This window comes from Daphnia carinata, chromosome 8, assembly GCF_022539665.2.
Source record: "Daphnia carinata strain CSIRO-1 chromosome 8, CSIRO_AGI_Dcar_HiC_V3, whole genome shotgun sequence".
Taxonomy (NCBI): Eukaryota; Metazoa; Arthropoda; class Branchiopoda; order Diplostraca; family Daphniidae; genus Daphnia; species Daphnia carinata.
Genome location: NC_081338.1, coordinates 7798015 through 7819244, shown reverse-complemented (window position 1 = coordinate 7819244; position 21230 = coordinate 7798015). Strand labels below are relative to the sequence as shown.

Genomic DNA, 21230 nt, shown 5'->3' with positions numbered 1-21230 from the left:
ACAATCACGCGAGAAATGCGTTGCACAAAATTACACACATCACTAAAAGTGCGAATCCGCAGTCGCCCGCAGATTACACAGAATAAGGAAAAAAAACTGTTTGGTTGGATGATACAACACACTTAATTATAAATTGGGAAAAAATGACAGACGGAAAAGTAATTAAAAGCATACGTTTCAGTCATCAATTAGATCCCCAATAAAGAGCAAATAATTGTCAATTAACACGGGAAGGATGAAGGTCTACACGAATTAAAAAAAAAAAAAAAAAAAAACTATTGTTCGTTATCTCGCGTCTGCGCAGCCGTTCCCCGTTCGCTTGGCTAGAAATCCATGGCGCGCCATCGTAAACACCAGGATCACGTCGTTAAGTCACAAAAAATTGAATGCCGTGGATTAAAGACACAAATGGAAAGATCAAAACAAAACAAAAAAAAAAAAAAAAAAAAAAAAGATTGCTCAAAACACCCAAAATAAAAAAAACCCTCCAAATGAAATTTTTTGGCGATGACCCTTAGACCACATTGGGGAATCGACAATTCAAAGTCGTGAAGAAAGGTGAGACTTGAATTCCTTCTTTTTTTTTTTGAAACCAATAACACAAAAAGGACGCGACGTGCTCGTTTATCTGTTATGTAAAAGCTTAATGTCCGTCGCTCTCGCTAGTCGTCTCGTTGCCACTTTTCTCTATTCAAAAATCAAAAAAGAATTGAGTGAAATTTAATTCGTGGTGAACTATAAAAAAAAAAAAAAAAAGAAACAATTACCTTTCTTTCCCTGATAGGCATGTCGCCTGAGACGATCGTACAACTCTTCCTTGTTCCCATATAAGCTGGCGTTGGAGCGTCCCAGACTGTTCCCCTTGTTCACGTTGTGCAGATTCTCTGCTACTTAAAACGAAAAAAAAAAAAACAAAAAAAAAAAAAAAACAAGAGACCACATTACAATCCACGTGTTATATCCGACGGCCAAACTGTTGGCGCGGGGCAAAGACTGTTTTTCCTACCTACCTTTCATGTAGGTTTCGTTGTAAAAATTGGGCATCTCCCAGCCATCCTCCTCCTCGTCATAATAATGTGCATAAGTCGAGTGATGTGAAGGTGCGATCGACTCGGCATACGGAGCGTGCGATCCGTAGTAGAAATTGGCTTGACTTCCGGACGGATCACCGGCTACGACAGCTGCATTAGCTGCTGCTTTAGCTTGGCTATCGCGACGACGGGACGTTCTGGCGCAGATCATCCAGATCAACAAGACGAGCAGGATCAAAAACACGACGAAACCTTTTTTTGTCAAATAAATAAAAATTAAAAAAATTAGATTCAAAAAATTCTAAATTGACAGATAAATCAAATTGAAATGAATCTCACCAGCACTGCCGCCGACAATGTAGGCAAAGTTAGATTGGGCTTCGCATTGTTGGCCGGTGTAGCTACCAGTACATTGGCAGTAAGGCTCGCCAGTGGCTCAAATCCCTACGACATTTGCCGTCGTTCTTGCAGAAATTGTCGCATTTGTCCATAGAGATGAAATCGGGAGGGATTGTCAGGTGGGACGGGCGTGAAGCCGGCCTTGCATTCGCATCGGTGAACGTTGGTGCTGGCCACGCTAAGAGACAGACCCCGTTCGTGGGGCAGATGGTCTGGTTGGTGGCGGGGCTGCAAGGATTGGAGCAGTCCGTCTTGAGAGTGGCGCCGGCCACCTTTGTTGTGGTATCAGGCGGGCAAGGCAGGCAACTGCTTTGTTGATCATTCGGCTGGTAGGTGCCGACTTGGCAGAGAGCGCAAGTGTTCTCCTTGGAGAGAGATGAGCCCGGTGGACACTTGGGTTCCGAACATTCCTCCGCAGTGGCCGAGCCCGAGCGAGTGGTGGTAAAACCGGCTGGACACTGCTGACAGGCCATTTCGCGACCCTTGGTACGTTAAGTTCCCTTGGGGCATGGCTCGCAAGTAGCGTTGTTGGACAGCAAAGTCAACTGGAGACCAGTGGGGCACTCTTCGGAGCACTCGTCCGACGAGATGGCCTGATCCGTTCGTGTCGTCAAACCAGCTTGGCAAGAGAAAGCAAAAGAAACGACAAGCAAAAGATCCGTCGGCCGGTTGGTAATGGCCGAAACCGCAGTTGAGACAGCGTTGCGTCTCTTCGCTGTAGAATTTACCAGCTGGGCAGCGTTCCTTGCCATCGGTGGCAGATCGGGCGCCTGAAGCGAAAGTGGTTCCTGGACGGCCAGCGATGACGGGGCAGATCTTGCATTGCGTCTGTCCAGCTTCATCCTGGAAAGTGCCCACTCGGCAGAGTCGGCAGTTCTTCTCCTCCGTGTCGAAGGCGTTGCCCGGAGCGCAAGCAACGCACTCGGATTCGCGGACAACTTGTCCAACGGGACAGGTGAAATCGGCCGAGATGGAGAGTGTGGCCGGGAGCGATTCGCGGACGTCAAAGTCGTCCTTTTTCCAAAATAATGATTGTTTCCAGCAAACGCTCAATCGTCGACTTCTCTTGAGTGTTGATGTTGGTCACTGGATCGCTCTCGGCCAGGAAACTGATCTCAATGTCGTAAACGTCATCGTTGACATCGGCTCGACGGCGTCGTTTGACTCCCAAGTCGCCGTGGCGACGTTGGCATTTGATGTTGACGTCGAGTTCGTTGCAAGTGGCCGACTGGCTGCCCTTGGCGTTGCAGAATCGCCAGTCGCGGTTCCGTTTCTGGATGGCCTGTCGTACCTTGTCGGACAAAACGCTCTGGCCGGCTTCGTTACAGAGGACAGAGCTCAAGTACTGCAACTTGATCTTGACGATGCGTTGGGCCGGTTTGGTGGAACTGCATGCCGGGTAGACAAACGAGACGCCAGGATCTTCAGTCGGCCGCCAGAATCCTTCGGCGCCGCAAGTATAGAATTTCGGGACGGGCACGGAGAATGCCAGTCCGGTGTTGCATTCGATGGAGCAGACTTTGAATCGGCCGCCGGGTCCCCAGTCGGAGCAACGCTGAGTTCCGCCGACAGGATCGGCCAGTTTCGGGCAGAATTCGTTGACGATGTAAATCTTGAAGGCGCAGACGGCCGAGTTTCCAGCTTCGTCGTAAGCGACATAGGCGACATCATAAGTGCCCCAAGCGAGCGTGTTGACGAAGCGAATGCCTTCCGTCTCCTCCACTTGAGCCAGGCGGACATTGTCGCTAAATTGCGGCTCGTTCCAGTCGACGCGGGCGGATCCGTTGCGCGTTTCAATCCAAATGTCACTGGGACAGCGAACGACTTGAGGTGGGATCTTGTCCTTGTCCAGCGTGGCGCAACTAGGGCCAGAGAAGCCAAGCGGGCAGACCCGTTGGCCGCAAGCCGACGGCATGACGCGTTCCACTCCGCGCTCGATGCGATCGTAGCCGCTCCACTGGAGCAAAAGCCCGTCAAAGAGCATCGGAGCCGATTGGCAACTGCGCACTTGTTTGGGAATGTCGGAAATGACGTCCAGAGGACGGCCCCACAAATGGACTCGAGTCAAATGCCCGTGGAAACCGTGTTCCGTCCGCGTTTTAGACGAATTGGGCGCGCCCAGAGTCATCCATCCGTACTGCGACAATGTCCGGTTAACTCCGTAATTTTCTACACGGCCAACGATGACTCCGTCCGTCGTCAGAGTGATGGCGCCGTTGGGGCCGTCCCAGACGAGAGCAATGTGGTGCCATTGGCCGTCGTTGATGGCCAAATTGACGCGGAACGGCAAAAAGACGTCCTTGATGCCCGGCAGGAGGGCGATGTGAACACCCGAGCTGTGAACTTGGGCCATGATACGCTGGTTGCGCGGCATGCTGGCCGAGTCGACAGAGTAGAGGGTCAAGATGTTACCAAGATCGTCTCGGTGGGTGAACTGGACCCAGAGAGCCAAAGTCAAGCTGGGCGAGCCGAGAGCGAATGGAACGACCAGAGAAGCGCTGGCACGACGAGTCTCGTCGCTAAAGAAGAAATCGTAGTCCGTCTGGACGATCTTGCGACAGTCCTCGCCCGTCAGATTGAACGGGCAACGGCAGTAGAAGTCGTCGATGAGGTCGATGCAAGTAGCCGACAAGGGACAAGCTCCTGGAACGCATTCGACAACGTCCTGTTCGCAGTGGCGGCCCGAGAAACCGTCTGGGCAGACGCACTGGTAACCAGCTCCGTTGTCGACGCAGGTGGCGCCGTTCTGGCAGACGCCGGCGGCGCAAGCGTCGAATTCGTGCTGGCAACCAACTCCGATGTAATCCGGATCGCAAGTGCAGTTCAAACCAGAGCCAAAGTCGCGGCACATGCCGTCGTTCATGCACGGGTCACCGATGCAACGGTCTGGGGCCGTCTCGCAACGTTTGCCATCCGTACCGGACGGGCAAGCGCAGAAAAAGTCGCCCAACAAGTTGATGCAGTTGGCGTTGGTCAAGCAAGGTTGAGATTCGCAGAAGTTGATGTCCTTCTCGCCCCGTTGCCCAGTCCATCCTATTTAACATTTCATTTAAAAATTAACATTGGTCATTTAAATATATTTAAACATTTCGCCAAATTCTCTCTTTACCTGCTGGGCAAGTGCATTTAAAGTTGTTGACGAGTTCGGTGCAGACGCCGCCGTTGAGGCAGGGGGAAACGGGAGCGCATTCGTTGATCTTGTTCTCGCACAGGGCTCCAGTGAATCCTGGCCGGCATTGGCAGTGATATTTGTTGACCTGGTCCAAGCAGCGGTCCGTTCCGACAGGGTCGCAAGGGTTGTCCAAGCATTCGTCGATGTCGATCTCACACTGGACTCCAAGGAAGCCAAATGCCGGCCCGGCATTGGCACTGGAAGCTTTCCAACGAATCGGTGCAGGTGCCGCCGTGCTGGCAAGGTTGGCTGCCGCAATAGTCGATGCTGTGTTGGCATTTCTTGCCGGTAAAGCCCAGGGCGCACAAGCAACGGTAGTCTCCCTCGACATCTTGGCATTGGCCGCCATTGAGGCAAGGATTGGTCGAGCATTCGTCTACTTGGACGGTGCAGTTGGGGCCCGTCCAGCCGGGCTGAAAGATGCACATCGCGTCAAAGTAGCGATCGACGCACTGGCCGTGATCGCCGCACGGGGACGGCTGGCAAAGGTCGACTTTGATCTCGCACCGTTTACCCGTGAACCCGACGGGGCACGAGCAGTTGAAGTCGTCGATCAGGTCGGTGCAATTGCTGCCCAGCAAGCAGGGCGATTCGGCGCAATCGTCAACGTTCTCAGCGCAGAGAGGGCCTTCCCATCCGGCAGGGCAGACGCACTTGAAACGTCCTTGTTTCAGTGGAATGCACTGGGCAGAGTTGGAGCACGGGTTGGCGGCGCAGGGGTCCAGGGTGCTGCTGCAGTTGGCTCCAGTGTAGCCCGTCCGGCAGAGACAAGTGAATTGTCCTTGTCCAGGTTCGTTCTTGCACATGGACCGGCCGTTGCAAGCCGTGGCGTTGCAGCTCGACTCTTCTTCTTGGCACTGGAGGCCGGAATAGCCGGGCGGGCAAGAGCAAGTGTATCCTTGTTCCTGGTCGCGGCAAGAGCCGCCGTTGTAGCAAGGCTGGGAAGCGCAGTCGTCGATGTTGATTTCGCAGAAACGGCCAGTGAATCCAGCCGGGCAGTAGCAGTAGGCCATATGAGTTTGAGCCAGGCACAATCCGCCGTTGCGGCAGAATCCTTCCTTGCAAACCAACGGCTGGCATTCGTCGCGGCCCTTGGCTCCCGGAGCGGCCGTCATCGCAGTGCTGGCACATTCCAGGCAAGACATTTTCCCTTCCAGCGGCTGGAAAAAGTGGTTGGGGCAAGGAGCGCATGGAGCCAATCCGGTCGAGGAATAAGTTCCGGGTGCGCATTTGGGCCGGCAAGTGCCAACTGACGGAGCGGCCGGTTGGTGAGTGAACGGAGCTTCAGGTGGGCAAGCTTGGCAGTCGGTAAATCCGCCCGGTGGAGGTGTTCCAGTGAAGCTGTCACGCGGGCATTCGAGACAAGGGACAAGTCCAGTTGGCGAGTAAGTTCCAAATCCGCAGACTGGAACGCATTCCTCAACCGTTTTGGAGCCTTCCGATCGGGTGAAGGTTCCAGCCGGGCAACGTTTGCATGAGCCAGATCGTTCTTGGTCTTGGTAGAAGCCGCGCGGGCAGAGGGCGCAGTTCTTGGCGCCGCTGAGGGCAGATGTTCCAGCCGGGCAGTGAAGACAGCGCGGAACGTTAGCGGCGGCCGGCATGTTGAGAACTTCGCCAACTCCGCAGGCGAATCCGCGGCTCAGAGAAGAGTTGACGGCCTTCATGGGCGGGCAATCGTTGGATGTGGCGGCCAAGTCGAGAAGCGGCGACAAAACGGCGCTGGTGGACGGGACGGACAAATCAAAGACGAGACCCAAAGTCGATCCGCACAGATCGTAGAGCTGAGGTTGACGGACGGCCGGCATGATGGACAGGACGTAAGTGATTTCGGCGATGTTGTCTTCCACCAAATGCATTTCCGTTTGAGATTCGACAAAAGTCACGTTCATGTCGACGCTGATGGCGGAGCAACGGGCAGACAGAGCTCGGTCCAGGGCCTGGTAGAACGGGCGGACAACAGTGGCGTATTGCGAGAGGCAAGTGGCCGGCACAGCGGAAGCGGCTCCACCGGCTCTGTAAAGGACTTTGGCGACAACGTTGTACATGGCCTGTTGAGTCTCTTCGGTGACACAGTCCGGCACTACGTGCCCAGGTGTCCACGGCTGTTTGACGTCGCAACGGAACGTCTTGACCGGTTCGCCGTCGGTGAAACGGAATCCTGGATTGCAAGTGGCGACGCATTCGAGTCCACCGCTCCCGGCTGGCCGGTTGCTGGGCGGTAGGCAGTTGATGGCTCCGTTGGCCGGTGGCTTCAATTCCCAGTCGACGCATTGAGTCGGCTGGACAGAGACTTGGAAGTAGCATCGCTGTTGGTTGCCCGACGGGTCCGTGGCGACGATGGCGACGTTCTCGTAACTGCCAACGCGGATGAAGGCGCTTTCCGGGATGAAAGAAACGGCGACGTCTTGGCCGGAAGCGTCCGACACGAGGACGCGGCGACGGGTCTCGTTGAAAAAGACTTGGTAAGAGTCTTGAGGCTCTACCAGTTCGATGACGAAGCTCTGAGGGCACTGCAGCTGAGGAGGCTCCTCGTCGATGACGGTGATGTTGATCTGGCAGACGGCGACGTTGCCATCGAAATCGTAGGCAAAGTATTCGACCATCGTGTCCTGGAAGACGGCCAATGGTGGGCGGAATCCTTCTGGGCGCACTTCCGTTCTGGCGATCATTCCGCTGTTGTTGGTGGCCGTTGGCACGACGAAATCCACCGACTCCATACCCTGGGCCGTCCTCTTGACGCGGACAGCGCTCGTCGGGCAGTTGGGGAACTGAGGTGGATCGTTGTCGACGCAGACGGGATAGCCGAGGTCGTAGCCAAGAAACCGGTCCTCCACCAAACTCGTCGGGACATCCCATCAACTCGAATTTGAGGCAAGGATTCTTGTCGTAAGCCACAATGCCCAAGATGACAAAATGGGCCTGGACAGACTAGAGAGCGGTAGGGTAATCATGGCCAGCTCTCCGTAGTTGCCCAGGTCGCGAGACATCAGGTTGAAGTTGGGGAAGTAGACGACAAAGTTCTCAGCCGGATCCTGTTTGTAGAAGAAGCGGATCTCAGTTGGGCGGCCGACGACATCGTTGGTGACGACGCCCTTGACCAAAATGGCCTTGACACGGTGGACAGTTCCGAGATCGACGCTGGCGTAAGTGAAGGCTTCCTCTTGCTGGGCGCACCAACCAGTGGCGGAGCTCATGCGGGCTTTCTTGGCCTCGTAGTTGCGTCGCTCGGACGTCGCGTTGAACATGCCGTCGGGGATTTTGCCCGAAGTGATGCCAATGGGTCGGACAACGCTGCATTCGGGATCGCGGACGCACTGGATCGGCGCCGACGTAATAGGGATGTATCCGGGTCGGGTGCACTGGAAGGAGATTTCCGCTCCTTGTTCGTAGCTGGTGGCCAGTTGGATGCCATCGGCCGGCCGGCCGGGATCTTCGCAAACGGGTCCCTCGCAGCGCAAATCGCCAAAGTCCCAGACGCCGTTCTCCATACAGCGGACGACATTGTCGTTGCGAGACGATTGGCCAGTCAAGGTGAAAGTCGGCTGGCATCCGAAGAAGAAGCTGGACTTGTATCGGGTATCGGGGAAGAATCCGTATTCGGCTCCGGGCGTCTCTGGTGGTTTGCCGCAATCAATTCGCGGACAGCTGGGCTGGGCGCCTGAGAACCAATATTGAGGGAAACCTGGTCTCGGGTCGTAGACGCACTGACGGAAAGAAGAGGCCGGGCTCCTCATCAGCGGCCGACCCGGCTCGTTGCACGACAGCGTGATGTTCTGGCCGTAGGGCACGAGCAGATTGTCAGCCGGGCCGGCGGTACGAGTGACAGTCAAACCTTCCGATTGATCGTCGGCCAGGGGCACGCACTGGGCCGGCTGACACTCGGGCACGGAAGCGTTCCACGTGCCGGCCGCCGTGCATTTGATGCTGCTGGAACCGACCATAATGTATCCGATGCGGCAATGGAACTCGATCTCATCGCCAAAGTGATGGCTGGCCCGGGTGGTGAGCATGTGGCCGTTCTCCGGCTGACTAACTGCTGGGCACATTTTCTTGACGCAAGTCTTGTTGATGCGGAAGAGATCGCCGTCGCGGACTCCGTTCTCCGATTCCAAGATGAAGAAACCGGCCGTTCCGTTCTCGACGAAAAGGTCGTGGCCCTGACTGCAAGAGCAAGCGAATCCGCCCGGATTGTTGATGCATTTCTGTTGGCAGTTGCCGTTGTCGACGGCGCACTCGTCAACGTCCAAACACTCGCTCCGGGTGCAGCCCATCATTTCCATGCGGAGGCAAGGAGCCACCGAATAGTCCTGGATGACCAGACGGAAGTAACGGGCTTCGATGGCCGTCGGCAAGTTGACGACAGCGATGCTGGTTCCTTCCGGAATGCGGAACTCGACTGGGGCTCCTTCGGGGCTCTTGTACTCGCGGAAGAGATCGTCCGCATCGTCGGCGTACTGCAGCCGGATCGATGAAGCGAAGGCAACTCCGCTGGCTCCGCGAAGGACCGGCTGAGTGCGGAATCCTCGCAGAACAGTCGGCGCTTTGAAGTCAATCATGACCCAGTTGCTGCCGGAACCGCTTTCAGCTCCGCACCATCCGCCTTTAGTGCTGAGACGGACGTTCTCTTTGGGGAAACCCTTTTCGGCCGATGAAACCGTGATGGATGGATTGGGAACGCCTCCGTTGCCCAGGCCGAGATCGACGACCGGTCGGCAGTCTAGATTGGGAAGGAATCCGGATTTGCATCCGCACTGGAACGAGCCTGGAACGTTGGTGCAAGTGGTTGATGCCTGGTCGCAAGGTGGCGCGCTGTTGCCGCCCGTACTGGCGCATTCGTCAACGTCCAAACAGGCGGGCACGTTATTGAATTTTCCATCGGCTCCGCAGCGGATGACGGTGGTGCCGTTGAGCTTGTATCCGCGGTAGCATTGAGCGCGGGTCTCGTCTCCGAAGAAATAAGTGCGGGTCCGGTTGCTAATCCATCCGTTTTCGATTTCGGGGAATGTGCGGCATTGGATCTTGGAGCAGGACGGAACAGCGCCGGACCAGGTGCCGTTGCTTTGGCAGAGGAGAACCGGATCGCCGGTTCGGACGTATCCGGGCTCGCATTCAAATCGGATGACGGACCCGTAGTTCATGCCGCCGCCGTTGAGGGTGGTGGCGTTGGCGTGGGCCACGTCCGGCAGCGGAGTGCACTGCGAAGCCGAGCACTGAGGAACGCTGTCCCACTGGCCGTCTTCGGTACAGCGGATCGTTTCGATGGCCTGACCGGAAGCGAACCCGAATCCAGCGTAGCACTGGTACTGGGCCTCGCCGCCAAAGGTGACGTTGCTGGCCGCGATGGCGAATCCGTTGTCGATTTGAGGGACGGGTCCGCAGTAGACGGGCTGGCAATGCGGGATGTAAGGCGTCGACCACTGGCCGCCGTTCATGCATTCCGTCGTGATTTTCTTGACTCCAGTGGCGAATTCCATGCCGGCTGGGCACGTGATGACGACATTGCTGCCGAACGTGCGCTCCTTGGTCGAAGAGATGGCGTTGTCGTCGACGGGCAGAGCCGGGCAATCGGCCGAGAAGACGGCCCTCCATCCGCGCTCGTTTCTCAGGGCGTCCGATTTGAAACGGATGAGCAAGTCGCCGCTGTGGGCCGAGAAGGTCGTGGCCTTTGGCAGGGTCTTGCCGTGGAAGCCTTCGGCCGGATGGAGCTGGATGCCGTTGCTGTTGCTGCCGTCGTAGAGCTGGACATTGTCCGACTCGTCCACCTGGAACTCGACGAATCGGAGCGAGAGGGGCGATCCGCCTGGGGCGCGCAGACGATAGTCGCACTCGAGGTTGTGCGGGTAGCGGAAGTCGTCGGCGTTCATGTCGTAACCGGGCGAGACCAGGGTCCCGTTGGCCGCCTCTAGCGTCAGGTCACAGCCGACCGAGTAGCGGAACCGGAATCCCTTGCGAGAGTCGCTCAGATCCGTGTGGATGTACAAGTACATGGCCTCCGTCGTCGATTGGAGGTAGGCCGGCAAATCTTCCGTCCGTCCCGTCAACATGGCCAGCTTGGGCGAGTCGGCTTCCGGCCCGTTGCGGATGAGCACGTAGTCTTTGTGCGGCTCCATGTCGAAATCTTCGATGACCAGAGTCACCACTTTGCCCAGAGGCGCCGAAATGACGTAGAGGCATTCCAATCCGCCGGGATAAGCTTGCGGGTAGCCGGGCGATGTCAATTCCTTGCCTTGCGGAAGGGCTTTGAGGTGTTCGCCGCACGAGAGCGGCTCCGTTTTCCAGGAAGCGCGGAAGCCGTTCTTCTCGACCGTCGCGTCCGACCGGAATCGGACGATCATAAAATTCGAAGCCGACGTGAAAAATTGTTGGCTCAAGTTCTGTTTGCCGGACAAAGTGGCCAACGTGACGGAAGCATCTTCAGTCCTGCCACCGGCCAAGATCTGGACGGTGTCGAAAGTGCGTTCCGTGTCGAATTCCGTGAATTGCAAAACGATGGACGTTCCAACAGGTCCTTCCAAGGTCCATTTGCAGTCGGCAAGGGGTCGGTACTTGCCCGGGTAATTGGGGCTTTCGATAGAGTCGCCACTCGAGACCATGTGATAATGGCATTCTTCCGGGCAGGCATTCTCATCCGATCCGTCGCCACAATCGTCTTGAGTATCGCAGCGCAAAGCGCCATTGATGCACTTGCCATTGGAGCACAGGAAACTGTCTAATTTAATTCAATTTAATTTATAAAAAACAATTATAAGTTAATATCATCGTTGAAGTTCAAATTTCGCATCGCGATATTTTTAAATGTCTTACTCTTGGGACAGGCTTTTGCCCGGCAAACGAAAGGTAGGAGAGACTCGCAGGAACTCAATGCCCATGACTGGTCTGCGTTGGCCGTCGAAGCTCGAACACACTGACCCTTTTCCGCATCCGGTTGGTCCACTTGCCAGAAACCTTTATTAATTTTTTTTTTTTTTTTTTTCAAAATTGATTTTTATTAGCCATTTTCATTTCGAAGGGGAAAAAAAAGAAACAGACGTGAACGAACAACAATTACAACGTTAACGATGTAAGTGGGCGGTTTTTTTATTATTTTTTTTTTTTTTTGGCCTTGCAATGTTCACGCGGGATCAATACACTAACGAAATAAAAAAACCATTATCGTTTCTTATTGATTTGTTGTTTTTTTTTTTTTTTTAACGACGAGTTGCTAAACGACTTTGTGGCACTTTGTTAGTCGGACAAAAGACCGCAAACATGTCCGTGTTAGTTTATCGTCGTTTGGCCGATAATTAGGAAAGGAAATAAGGTGGATGTTGCAATCGTGGCTTTACACAGTCTGTTGCTTTTTCAAACTCGGTTATTAAAAAAAAAAAAAAAATCAATTTTAGCAGCGAAACAACACAGAAAAAGAAAAAAAAATTTTAAACGATCGTTACCTGCGTATTGTTGGACCAGCGAGCCGGATGCGGCTTCCAGTGTATTGGTACTGAGGTCGTCGAGCGACATGAGACCAAGCCAGAAGGCGGCATCCGGATGCGTGACGGGGTTCAGCTGTTCTTGCGCCAATTTTTCAGAAATGTTGTTTTGCTGGTAGCTTTCCACCACCACCAAGTCGCTGCCATAACTGTCCACCAGAGGGGGGAAAACAATGAATTGAATTTAGTTTTATTTTAAAAGGCCTGGGCTTTAGATGTGAAAAAAAAAATGGGCTGTTCAAACATCTTCAGAAATTGACATTTTCAAAAGAGTTAAAATCATACGGTACATTTTTTTTTCTTTTTTGGCAATTGCGCAATAAAGTGGGGATGTCTACGCAACAAGAACAATAGGCAAATCGCTGTTGGAGATCGTAATCGCCCGTTATCGAGCCCCGCTAGCGCATCGCCAAAATTGGACTTTGTGCAGTTAGGTCGCCCGTCCTCTAAATCAACCGTCTGACTGGGCAAGAAAAAAAAAAAAAAAAATTCCCCAAACCGCTTTGCGATCATCATTTTCACCATTACAATGGGAAAATCATTGAAAAACAAAATACAAAAAAAAAAATGGCTGTCAGGTAGGTAATCGGTAAAACACCCACCGTCAAAAGTGTTGGGCCGCCTACGCGCAATGAGTCACGGTGGAGCGTGACACGGCATCGAGTCATTTTCCAAGTGAAAGTCACAGTTCACCGGCGCCATTTTGGCTTAAAAATAAGAAATAGATAAAAAAAAAAAAAAAAAAAAGAACCCCTCTCATTTTTGCTAGTCCCGAAAAAAGAAAAACAAAAGGCCCGCACGACTATGTGCCGTTTCTCGCCAGTTCAATGGGTCACCCCGTCTCTCTTCTCCCCGCCCTAACCGTAATGGGTCCTTTTTGTCAACAGACAATCGATTTCACCGTTCAACCCGTATATCTCACAAACAGCCAAAAAGAAGTCTGGTGGTATACTCTTTTTTTTTTTTTTTTTTTTTTTTCCTAACAGATTTCTAACAAAGTCGTCATCTAAAAAAAAAAAAAAAAAAAAATGATGAAAGACGGTGGGGAGGAAAAGAAGAAAGAGCTCACGATTCTGAAATTCAGTTTGATGGAAACGGTCCGGTTGCTGAAACCGCCTAGTCGACTTTCCCTTATTATTATTCCCAAAACCCGCTAATCTAATCATTACCCATTTTTTTTTTGTTCGTTTCTGATTAATATGTTAGCCGCTTTATTTTGTTTCCCACACACGCATTTTATTTTTTATTTTTTTTTTTTTTTCGTTTATGATTTCGATCGCCATCTTGCGGACAGGTTGGATCGAAGAGCCGGACGATCGGTTATACTGTATCACAGGTTGTTCAACCGGAGATACGGCATGGTGAAAGTAAAAGATATACGATCTATGACTATCATCTCGTGGAGGATATTTAAAAATAAAAAAAGAAATGCCTATCGCAATAGCCATCTGGAAAAAAAAAAGAGCCTTTTAAAATATCTTTGCCGATTGTAACGGACGATAAAATTATATTTTCATTCTTCTTCTTTGCTTCTGGCTTCAATGCGTTGGTCATCCGTGCGATGAAAACGAGCAACTGTGCGAATCAAACGTGAACAAAAAAATGGCATCTGATATTTGGGCTTTCAAAATGTCCAGCAGCATTTAAAAAGAGGCAACAGATGGCCTTTCATCGTTGTGACGTCATCGCAAAGACGAAAGCGGTGTTTGAACCGAAACATCTTTTTCGAGTCTGGCGGCCAAACGCAAGTCAAGCAATTTTGACTCGTGATTTAATACAAATACTAGCCAACAAAGACATTGAAACGGAACCGTGGAAGATGGGAGAGAGATACTGTATATTTATAAAAAAAAAAAAAAAAAAAAAGAGCTTCTGTTGCCAAGGGGGTTAAAAACCAGCGTCCATTGCTCACTCATATCGGCCATCTTTTAAGAAATCTAAGTTTGTTTAAAAAAAAAAATAAAAATATGTTGGGGAGAGACTATTGAACCGGCAAGAGAGCATTCACCTTCCGTGTTCCAGGCGATCTGCTACCATCACCTCGTCAAGATGATTACACACTAGGATTTTGTGGAATTTTCAAACGTTTTTTTTTTTCTTTCCCATTCTCTTCGACCATCGTATGGCCCTTTAGACGAGCCCTTCTCATTTTCACGCTGTCAATGTTTTTATCAAAAGCCTTTGGATTCCTTTCGCGTGCGTGCAAGCGTTTTTCTTTTTGAAATATAATTGGGCATTGTGTCCGTGAAAAAACAAAAAGAAAACCAACGGCTAGTCGAAATGAAAAACACACGCTAATTCTTAGAAAGGTCTGATGAGGTAGATCAAACGGTGCCCTATAACGTCTTCGTTCCGTTAGTTTTTGGATGCCCATTTTCGGGACACAAGTTGATTGTGCAACGTTTTGCTCTCTCTCTCTCTCTCTCTCGCCCCAACCAAGAAAAACGAGTTGACTTGGCATTGCTCTCGTTTCCCAGACTAGAAAAAAAAAAAGTGGTGCGCAAAATAAAAATCTCAAAACAAAACGAAGATAAGAAAATGCGAGGGCGACTAGAAGTTGGTTAAGGTGAATCACACGCAAGATGAATGCCTTTCACTTGCTTAAAAAATCAAGAAAAAAGAAGACGGGACCTTTTAAATAAAACAATGACGGCAAATGGTTGGCACGGAAAGAGTGGGGGACCTTGGATGTTTCAGCGTATAAGAAAACCAAGGTGAATAGAAACAAAAAAAAAATGAATCAAAAAAAAAAAAAAAAAAAAAAAATCAAGACTTACCGTTTACATAAATCGGCCGCTCTCTCCCACGAATGCTGGACCTCGAAGAACCTGTAACAGTGAAGTCCCTGAAGTCGCCATCCTGTTGTCAACGAAAGAGAATACGCCATTGTTTTTTATTATTCCACATGATTGGAATCACTTGAAAGGTTGACACACGCACACACACACACGAGAAACGAGACACTGCGCAACAAGATGGATGGAATGCTCCGCCATCGGCCGTGTAACAACCGGTCGGCCGCCGACTTGCTGATACCAAAAGGGCGTACAAAGTGATACGCTAAGATGATTTCATTCCTCGCGTTTTAAACTAACTTCGATTCGAATTCTTTCCGTTAAAACGGCCGTGGACGCAAAATGGCTGCAACCCAAGAATTTTGTGGAAAGCTCGGCTTACGCATCCAACACCGGATATTCATTACAGTTTTTTGTTTCAAAATAAAAAAAAAATTTAAAAAAATCAAGAGGTGAAATGATTGTGAGCTTCTCTCTAATGAGAAATCCTGTCCGTCTTGCATCATCGTACAACGACGCGCTTTCAACGCCCCGTTATTTCTCTCTTTTCCAAGGCTAACAGCTCCTACTCCACTCTACTTCGCTCCCGGCTTCATTCTTTCGGTCTAGCTGCTGCTTCACAAAAGCAGTTTTTGCCCACCTTTACATGGCAACTGCTTGCAAGTACAATGAGCTGTTCAGAATGTATCTCTCCTTTTTTTGGGGGGGGGGGGGGGGGGAGGGAATATAATCTCGCTGGCTTTTTACGCGATTATTTTTGTTCTTTTTTTTTTTTTCTGTTCCATTGTGCGTGTAAAAATCACGCGAACGGTGGAATCTGGAGCAAGTGAGGGAATAGACAAGTCGAAAGCCAAATAAAGATATGCACAAATAGGGACATTTTGCAGGATGAACTTTCACATCGAGCGCAAACTTGAATGTACAATGTAAATAACCAATCCTTTATAAAAAAAAAAAAAAAAACTTTTAATGAAACAGTTTTAAATGTATGCCGAGCTCGCCGTCGAATCGATAAAATGATTTTGAAAATAAATTGCAAAGAAAAAAGAAAAGGAAACGATTCAGACTAACGAATGAGAACCGAAAAACAAGAAGCGGCTGATATGAAATAACAATCGTCACCTTCGTCTAGTTGAAATTCCCACCATAATAGGGCCCCCATACCTGAGCGTACACTTGCGCTTTATGTGGGAATTTTTTTTTTTTTTTTTATGGGGGATTTTATAATGTTATTTTATTTAGTTTTTCTTTTTCCTTGAAATTTTTTATTTTTCCCGATACCTTGTTGGCTCTTGCATCCAACCGATGGCCGTAATGCATGAGGACACATTGTCTCGCAATGAAACCGAATTTTTTTTTTTTTTTTTTTTTTGATAATCAAGAAGAAGTTTCTTACCAGCCGGACAGTGAAATAGTTCGTTCTCTTGAGATCGAACGGTCGTGGTGGCTAAGACGACCAAAGCGGCCAGAAGCGCCAAACGGCTTCGCCGCAACGCCATCGTGGACCCGCTCTCTGTGCAAAAAAAAAAAAATTAAACTTCAATTAAAAATCATGAAAACAAAACAACAACAACAAAATAAATAATAATGAGAAAACGGAAATTATTAAAAGCTATTTTCCTTTTTTTTTTTTCTTCTTAACATCCCGTCATTATCTAACATCCTTTTTGTTGCTATATCCTCGAATAGATAGCGAAAAGAGAACCGCCTCGCCGACAAAAATTGTCAACAAGATGCCCCCCCCCCTCTTTGCTATTCAAAGAAAACAGAATGGAAGTGTTCAACGTACAATAAGTCGAATTTTTTTTCTTTTTACTGAAAAAACAAAAAAAAAAAAACAAGATGGAGCTGTGCCCATTTTCTACCGGCCTCGACACCTACACGACGGCGGGCATCAGCCGGTTTATCGCGTCTAGAAAAAAATATATATAAAATATCTAAACTTCTTTTTGGGAGGGGAGAAGGCATTCACCTCTGAAAGAGAAGGTGTGCGCGCGCATGGGCTAGCGCCACCACCGCACACACATCTGTTGAAGAATGCCAGCAAGTTTTCTTTTTTTTTTTTTTTTTTTTCCAAAATGGACTGGAAGCCAGCCCAAAATGGCTTCTCTCTCTCTTTCTGGCTTTACTCAATGCCAAGGTTATAACCACACACACACATACACACAACGTCCATATGGGCGTGTGGTGTGCGTGTGGAGTTCGGCATTTTTCCAAGGCCAGAAGTAGAAGAGCCTTTTCTCAACTCTTTTCCTCATTACGGTTCTCAGGTGAAAACCCCCTTTTTTTTTTTCGAAAGTAATGTATCATTTTCTTCGCTTCTCAAATTTTCAAAAGGCAGTGCAAAAAGAAAATTTTTTTTTGTCCAACTTTTGAAATGTTAAAAATGACCGTCGCCGTGAATTCGACTAGCCGTGTCGACCTTCGAATATCTTTCCGTTTCATTACGTCACGTTGGTGAGTAAGAACATTGCCTCTTTTTTTTTTTTGGTCGTTCGACCAAAGCCGAAATCCCCATCAAAAAAATATAATAAAATATGAGGAAAAGAAAAGATAGACACAAGCAACGCAGGATAGTCTTCAACCCACTGGCACCGGAACGCCGGAAGGCCCTTTGTTCTACCTACAACATTTGACTTGCGTTCATTTCCATAAATAGACAAGAAACAACAACAAAAAAAAAAAGAAAAGAAGTAGGAACCTAAAGAGGAGTCACAACAGATGCGAAAATGAATCGCACGCAAAACGATGACAAGACACGCACCAATGTTTTATCTATGCCAATTTTGGGGATGGTGCTCATTTTCACCAAATTTCCGGCCAAAAGAGCTCCAACGGGTCATTAGGTTTCTCGTCGGGGTCAAGGCGATTTGCAGCGCCTCGCACAAAAATTATTAATTATCCCGCACGCAAATTCCCCCCCCCCCCCCCAAAACTATTTTTAAAACGATCACAATTCTAAATAAATAAATAATTAATATGCGCTAAAAGTTTCAGCATTTTTTCATTGCGTGCCGTTCGCGGGCCGCTTAATAAATTCGGTTACGACTAAGCTCCTTCGTATTTCGTATGACAGTCATGTGGCGCTTGGTGACTTGAACGTGCGTCGAGTGAACTGAACTAGAGTCGACTTGTCAGCGAAAGGATTTCTTTCTTAGACGGGCGGAAGTTGAAGACTTTTTTTTTTTCTTTTTGGTTAGAGGCAAATGACCGCCACCCCACTACTGCCTGGGAAATGATTAGAAGAAACCCAATGGGTTTTTCTTGCTGGTTGGACAAGGCCGGCTTTGTAAAAATAGAAAAGAATGAAAGGCATCGAAATGGAATTTAAAAAAAAAAAAAAAAGGTAAGGCCAGCTAAGGATGAGGCTCGTTAACCAACGACAAGAGAAGCAAAGATCCTAGCCGATTAGCTACGACATGGCGGAAGGTCAGTGTCGTCGCATCGTAGCGGACGCACCAGGAAATGTCTGCACGTTTGACGACTTCACGTCATGAGGTAAGAAACGAAAGAAGAAAAACAAGATGGTTCGTGGCTTCAAAAGGAACGGTAACTATCGGATAAATGCTTCACTTTTTTTTTTTTTTTGGAAGAGGGGGGGGGGGGAACATTTTCGAACCGTGATTGCTGTCAAACTTTTTCTCCGTAAAGGAACAACGGTATTTAGCATGTTAAAACCACTCCGGGGCATTCAAGTCTCTTCCCAGGTGGTCTTGAAGAAAAGAATATATTCAACGGAACAACAGCAAAAAGACAAGACACAAACTGGTGTGCATTTTTTTTTTTTTTACTTTACCGAAAGAAATGCGAATCCCGAGATTGTCTTTCATCAACCGGATGAAAAGGATTCCGAAAAATGTCGGGTGTTTTCTGCTTCTCCCTTTTTGGTGAATGCAAATGTTCCTCTTGTCGATTCACTCGAAACGTATCACCATGAGGCTACGTACACGATTTAAATCATCACGAATCGCACATCCGACTGATCGTGTAGAATTCAACTGTCTTCTCGATGTTGCAATCGCCAAGCAAATCAAGTCTTTGGGTTTTTTTTTTTATAAATAAATAAAAAATGGCGAGTTCGAAAGCAGAGGAACACAAACACACGTCACTGGAGAGATCACACAACGTGTTCGACTCGGCCAAGATCCAGCAGACAACTGAAGTTCGAAAGCCGATCGGCTTGACTAGTACAGACTTGGAACCCCACCACCTTGTGTAAGAACGGCGTCTTAGGTCTTACAACTTGCCTTACCCCCTTTACCTGCGTTGCCAATTTTACCTTTTTTATTTCTCTCTCCTTTCGAAATGAGAAAAAAAAATAATAATAAAAAACACCTGAGGCTATTTTCTGTGGTACTAGAAGGGGCGAGTTGAAGGTGGGGTATTCTTTCTTTCTTTTTTTTTTTTTTTTCGAATAGAACAAGAAGAAGAAGAAGAAAAAAAAAAAACGAAAGAAAAGAGGAAGGAAAACAGAAAAAGAATAAATTTCCGAGCTGGTGCACACACACCTTTACACACTCCCAACATTCACCTGGAGGGTGTGTTATTTATTCTGCCTATACCTGTGCCGAAGCTTTTCTCGTAGACTCGGCTGCACTACCCCGCCAGGTGGATGCGACGGAAACAACTGAAAAAAAAAAAAAAAAAAAAAAAAAAATGGGGGTGCCGTTTTTGGAATGGTGGAATCAAAAAAGAAAAGATGGAAGAAGTAGAAGAAATAAGAGAATGTGTGATGAAGAGGGGGGGGGGAAACCTACCTGTGGCGACTATCTTACCTGGGTAGAGGTGCATTTTACATTTGTTTTTTTTTTTTATCTCTCTTTTTTCTTTTCTTATTCGCTTGACGCATTTCATCCGGCATTTGTTTTTTTTGTTTTTTTTGCTGCCTTTTCGCGCGCCTTCATCTCTTTCTCTTGGCTTTTTCTTTTTTTCTTCTTCTTCTTCTCGAGTTTCAATTCAAACGGCGTTTCTCCTTGTAGGATTTGTATAATTTATTTATTTATTTTAAAGATTTCTTTCGTCATGAATTGATGTTATTAAATGACATGCGTTTCCAGTCTTGAACCCTATCGTTTCTCTCGTCGATGAGAACGCCCGTTCTCTTTTCCTGTTTCATTTGAACGGTGTTTTTTTCTTCTTCACGATAGCAAAAACCCGCCCTTTTCAAATGGAAAAAAAAAAAAAATTAACTCAACAATAACAGAAGCAGAAACGCATTTTCAATCAAAAGTTTCGATTTTTCGTTTGTCTAGAAATCAAGAGAAAAGAACCTGTTGGAACGAAAAAATCAGGAAACTAAAAATGCACAAATGGAGAAAAACAAGAAATGTTTCTTGTTTCATTACAATCCTTCAGAAAAAAAACAAAACAAAAAGAGTTGAAGAGATATTCAAAGTGTTCAAAAAAATAAATGTTAACAGCAGTAAATAAAAAGGAGGCGCTCTTCTTTTTTCACTCCCCCGACTCGCCAAACAGGTTTTGACCCGAGTTGAACTTCACTCAGGACTTTGGTGGTTGGGGTCAGTGACATTTCATCTTCTCTTCGTCGGACTGATCCAGATTTGTTCCAGTCATGGTGGCCCCGTACGTTTTTTTTTGGTTTGTCTTCACGCGACTCAAACCGAACCTCCGCTTATCAAAGTGAGCACAAAAATGTGGTAGGCTATAAAAAATAAAAATTTTAAAAGAAGAAGGCCTATCAACTAGAACATCTCCGAAGGTGACATGATGACTTAGTGAGAGTGCAATGACAAAGTGGATGGGAATTTTTGGGCTTTTTGTGTGTGTGTAGAGAAACATACATTTGCATTTCCACTAGTCGCGCCAATCGACTAGTGCCATTTCTCCGGTCACATTTTGTTTAAAAAAAAAAAAACTTTACTTGTATACCATTGACGTGTTTTACAGTTACCTGCCACGGCTTCAATGACGAAATAAAAGATGCTAATCAGGTTTTTGAACAAGAATTTTTTTTTTTTTCTTCGGCTTTCAGGGGAGAGAATAAGAGGGGATGCATATTTTTTGCTTCTTAACATTACAGTGAAATTCCTTTGATGAAACGCGCGTGACTAATCCGGTAGGGCGAAGCACAATTAACGCAATTTAGGAAAAAAAATGAAGGTGCCTTCCCGTTTCGAAATGCCAACCTCTACTCGCTTGCAAAAACAAACACCTGTGGCCAGCACGCACACGAAAACAAAAGGAATGTGAGCTAAAACAAACGACTTACGCTGTTTGGTTAGGCTACACAAACAAAAACAAGAGTTTTAAGAATTTGATGGAAAGATATCGAAAAACTTGTTCGCCACTTTGATAGAATAAAAATAAAAATGGAGGTGGGGAAGGGCGAAAGTAGAATGTAAAA

General features: G+C 48.3%; 2 protein-coding genes across 2 annotated transcripts in view; one reads left to right on the top strand and one right to left on the bottom strand.

The window, feature by feature from the left end:
* The window catches only part of LOC130700332 (mitochondrial proton/calcium exchanger protein-like), a 37348-nt gene that overhangs the window by 1877 nt on the left and 14241 nt on the right, over nucleotides 1-21230 (top strand). The window lies entirely within an intron of this gene.
* LOC130700316 (uncharacterized) lies at nucleotides 208-18822 on the bottom strand. The gene is given in 18 exon segments (XM_057522354.2): nucleotides 208-687; nucleotides 768-887; nucleotides 1011-1283; nucleotides 1371-1467; nucleotides 1469-1534; nucleotides 1536-1607; nucleotides 1610-2071; nucleotides 2073-2453; nucleotides 2455-4463; nucleotides 4540-4783; nucleotides 4785-7439; nucleotides 7441-7533; nucleotides 7536-11311; nucleotides 11407-11547; nucleotides 12033-12220; nucleotides 14849-14930; nucleotides 16263-16379; nucleotides 18663-18822. Coding segments are annotated over 18 exon segments (10854 nt in total). The 5' UTR covers nucleotides 18697-18822; the 3' UTR covers nucleotides 208-643.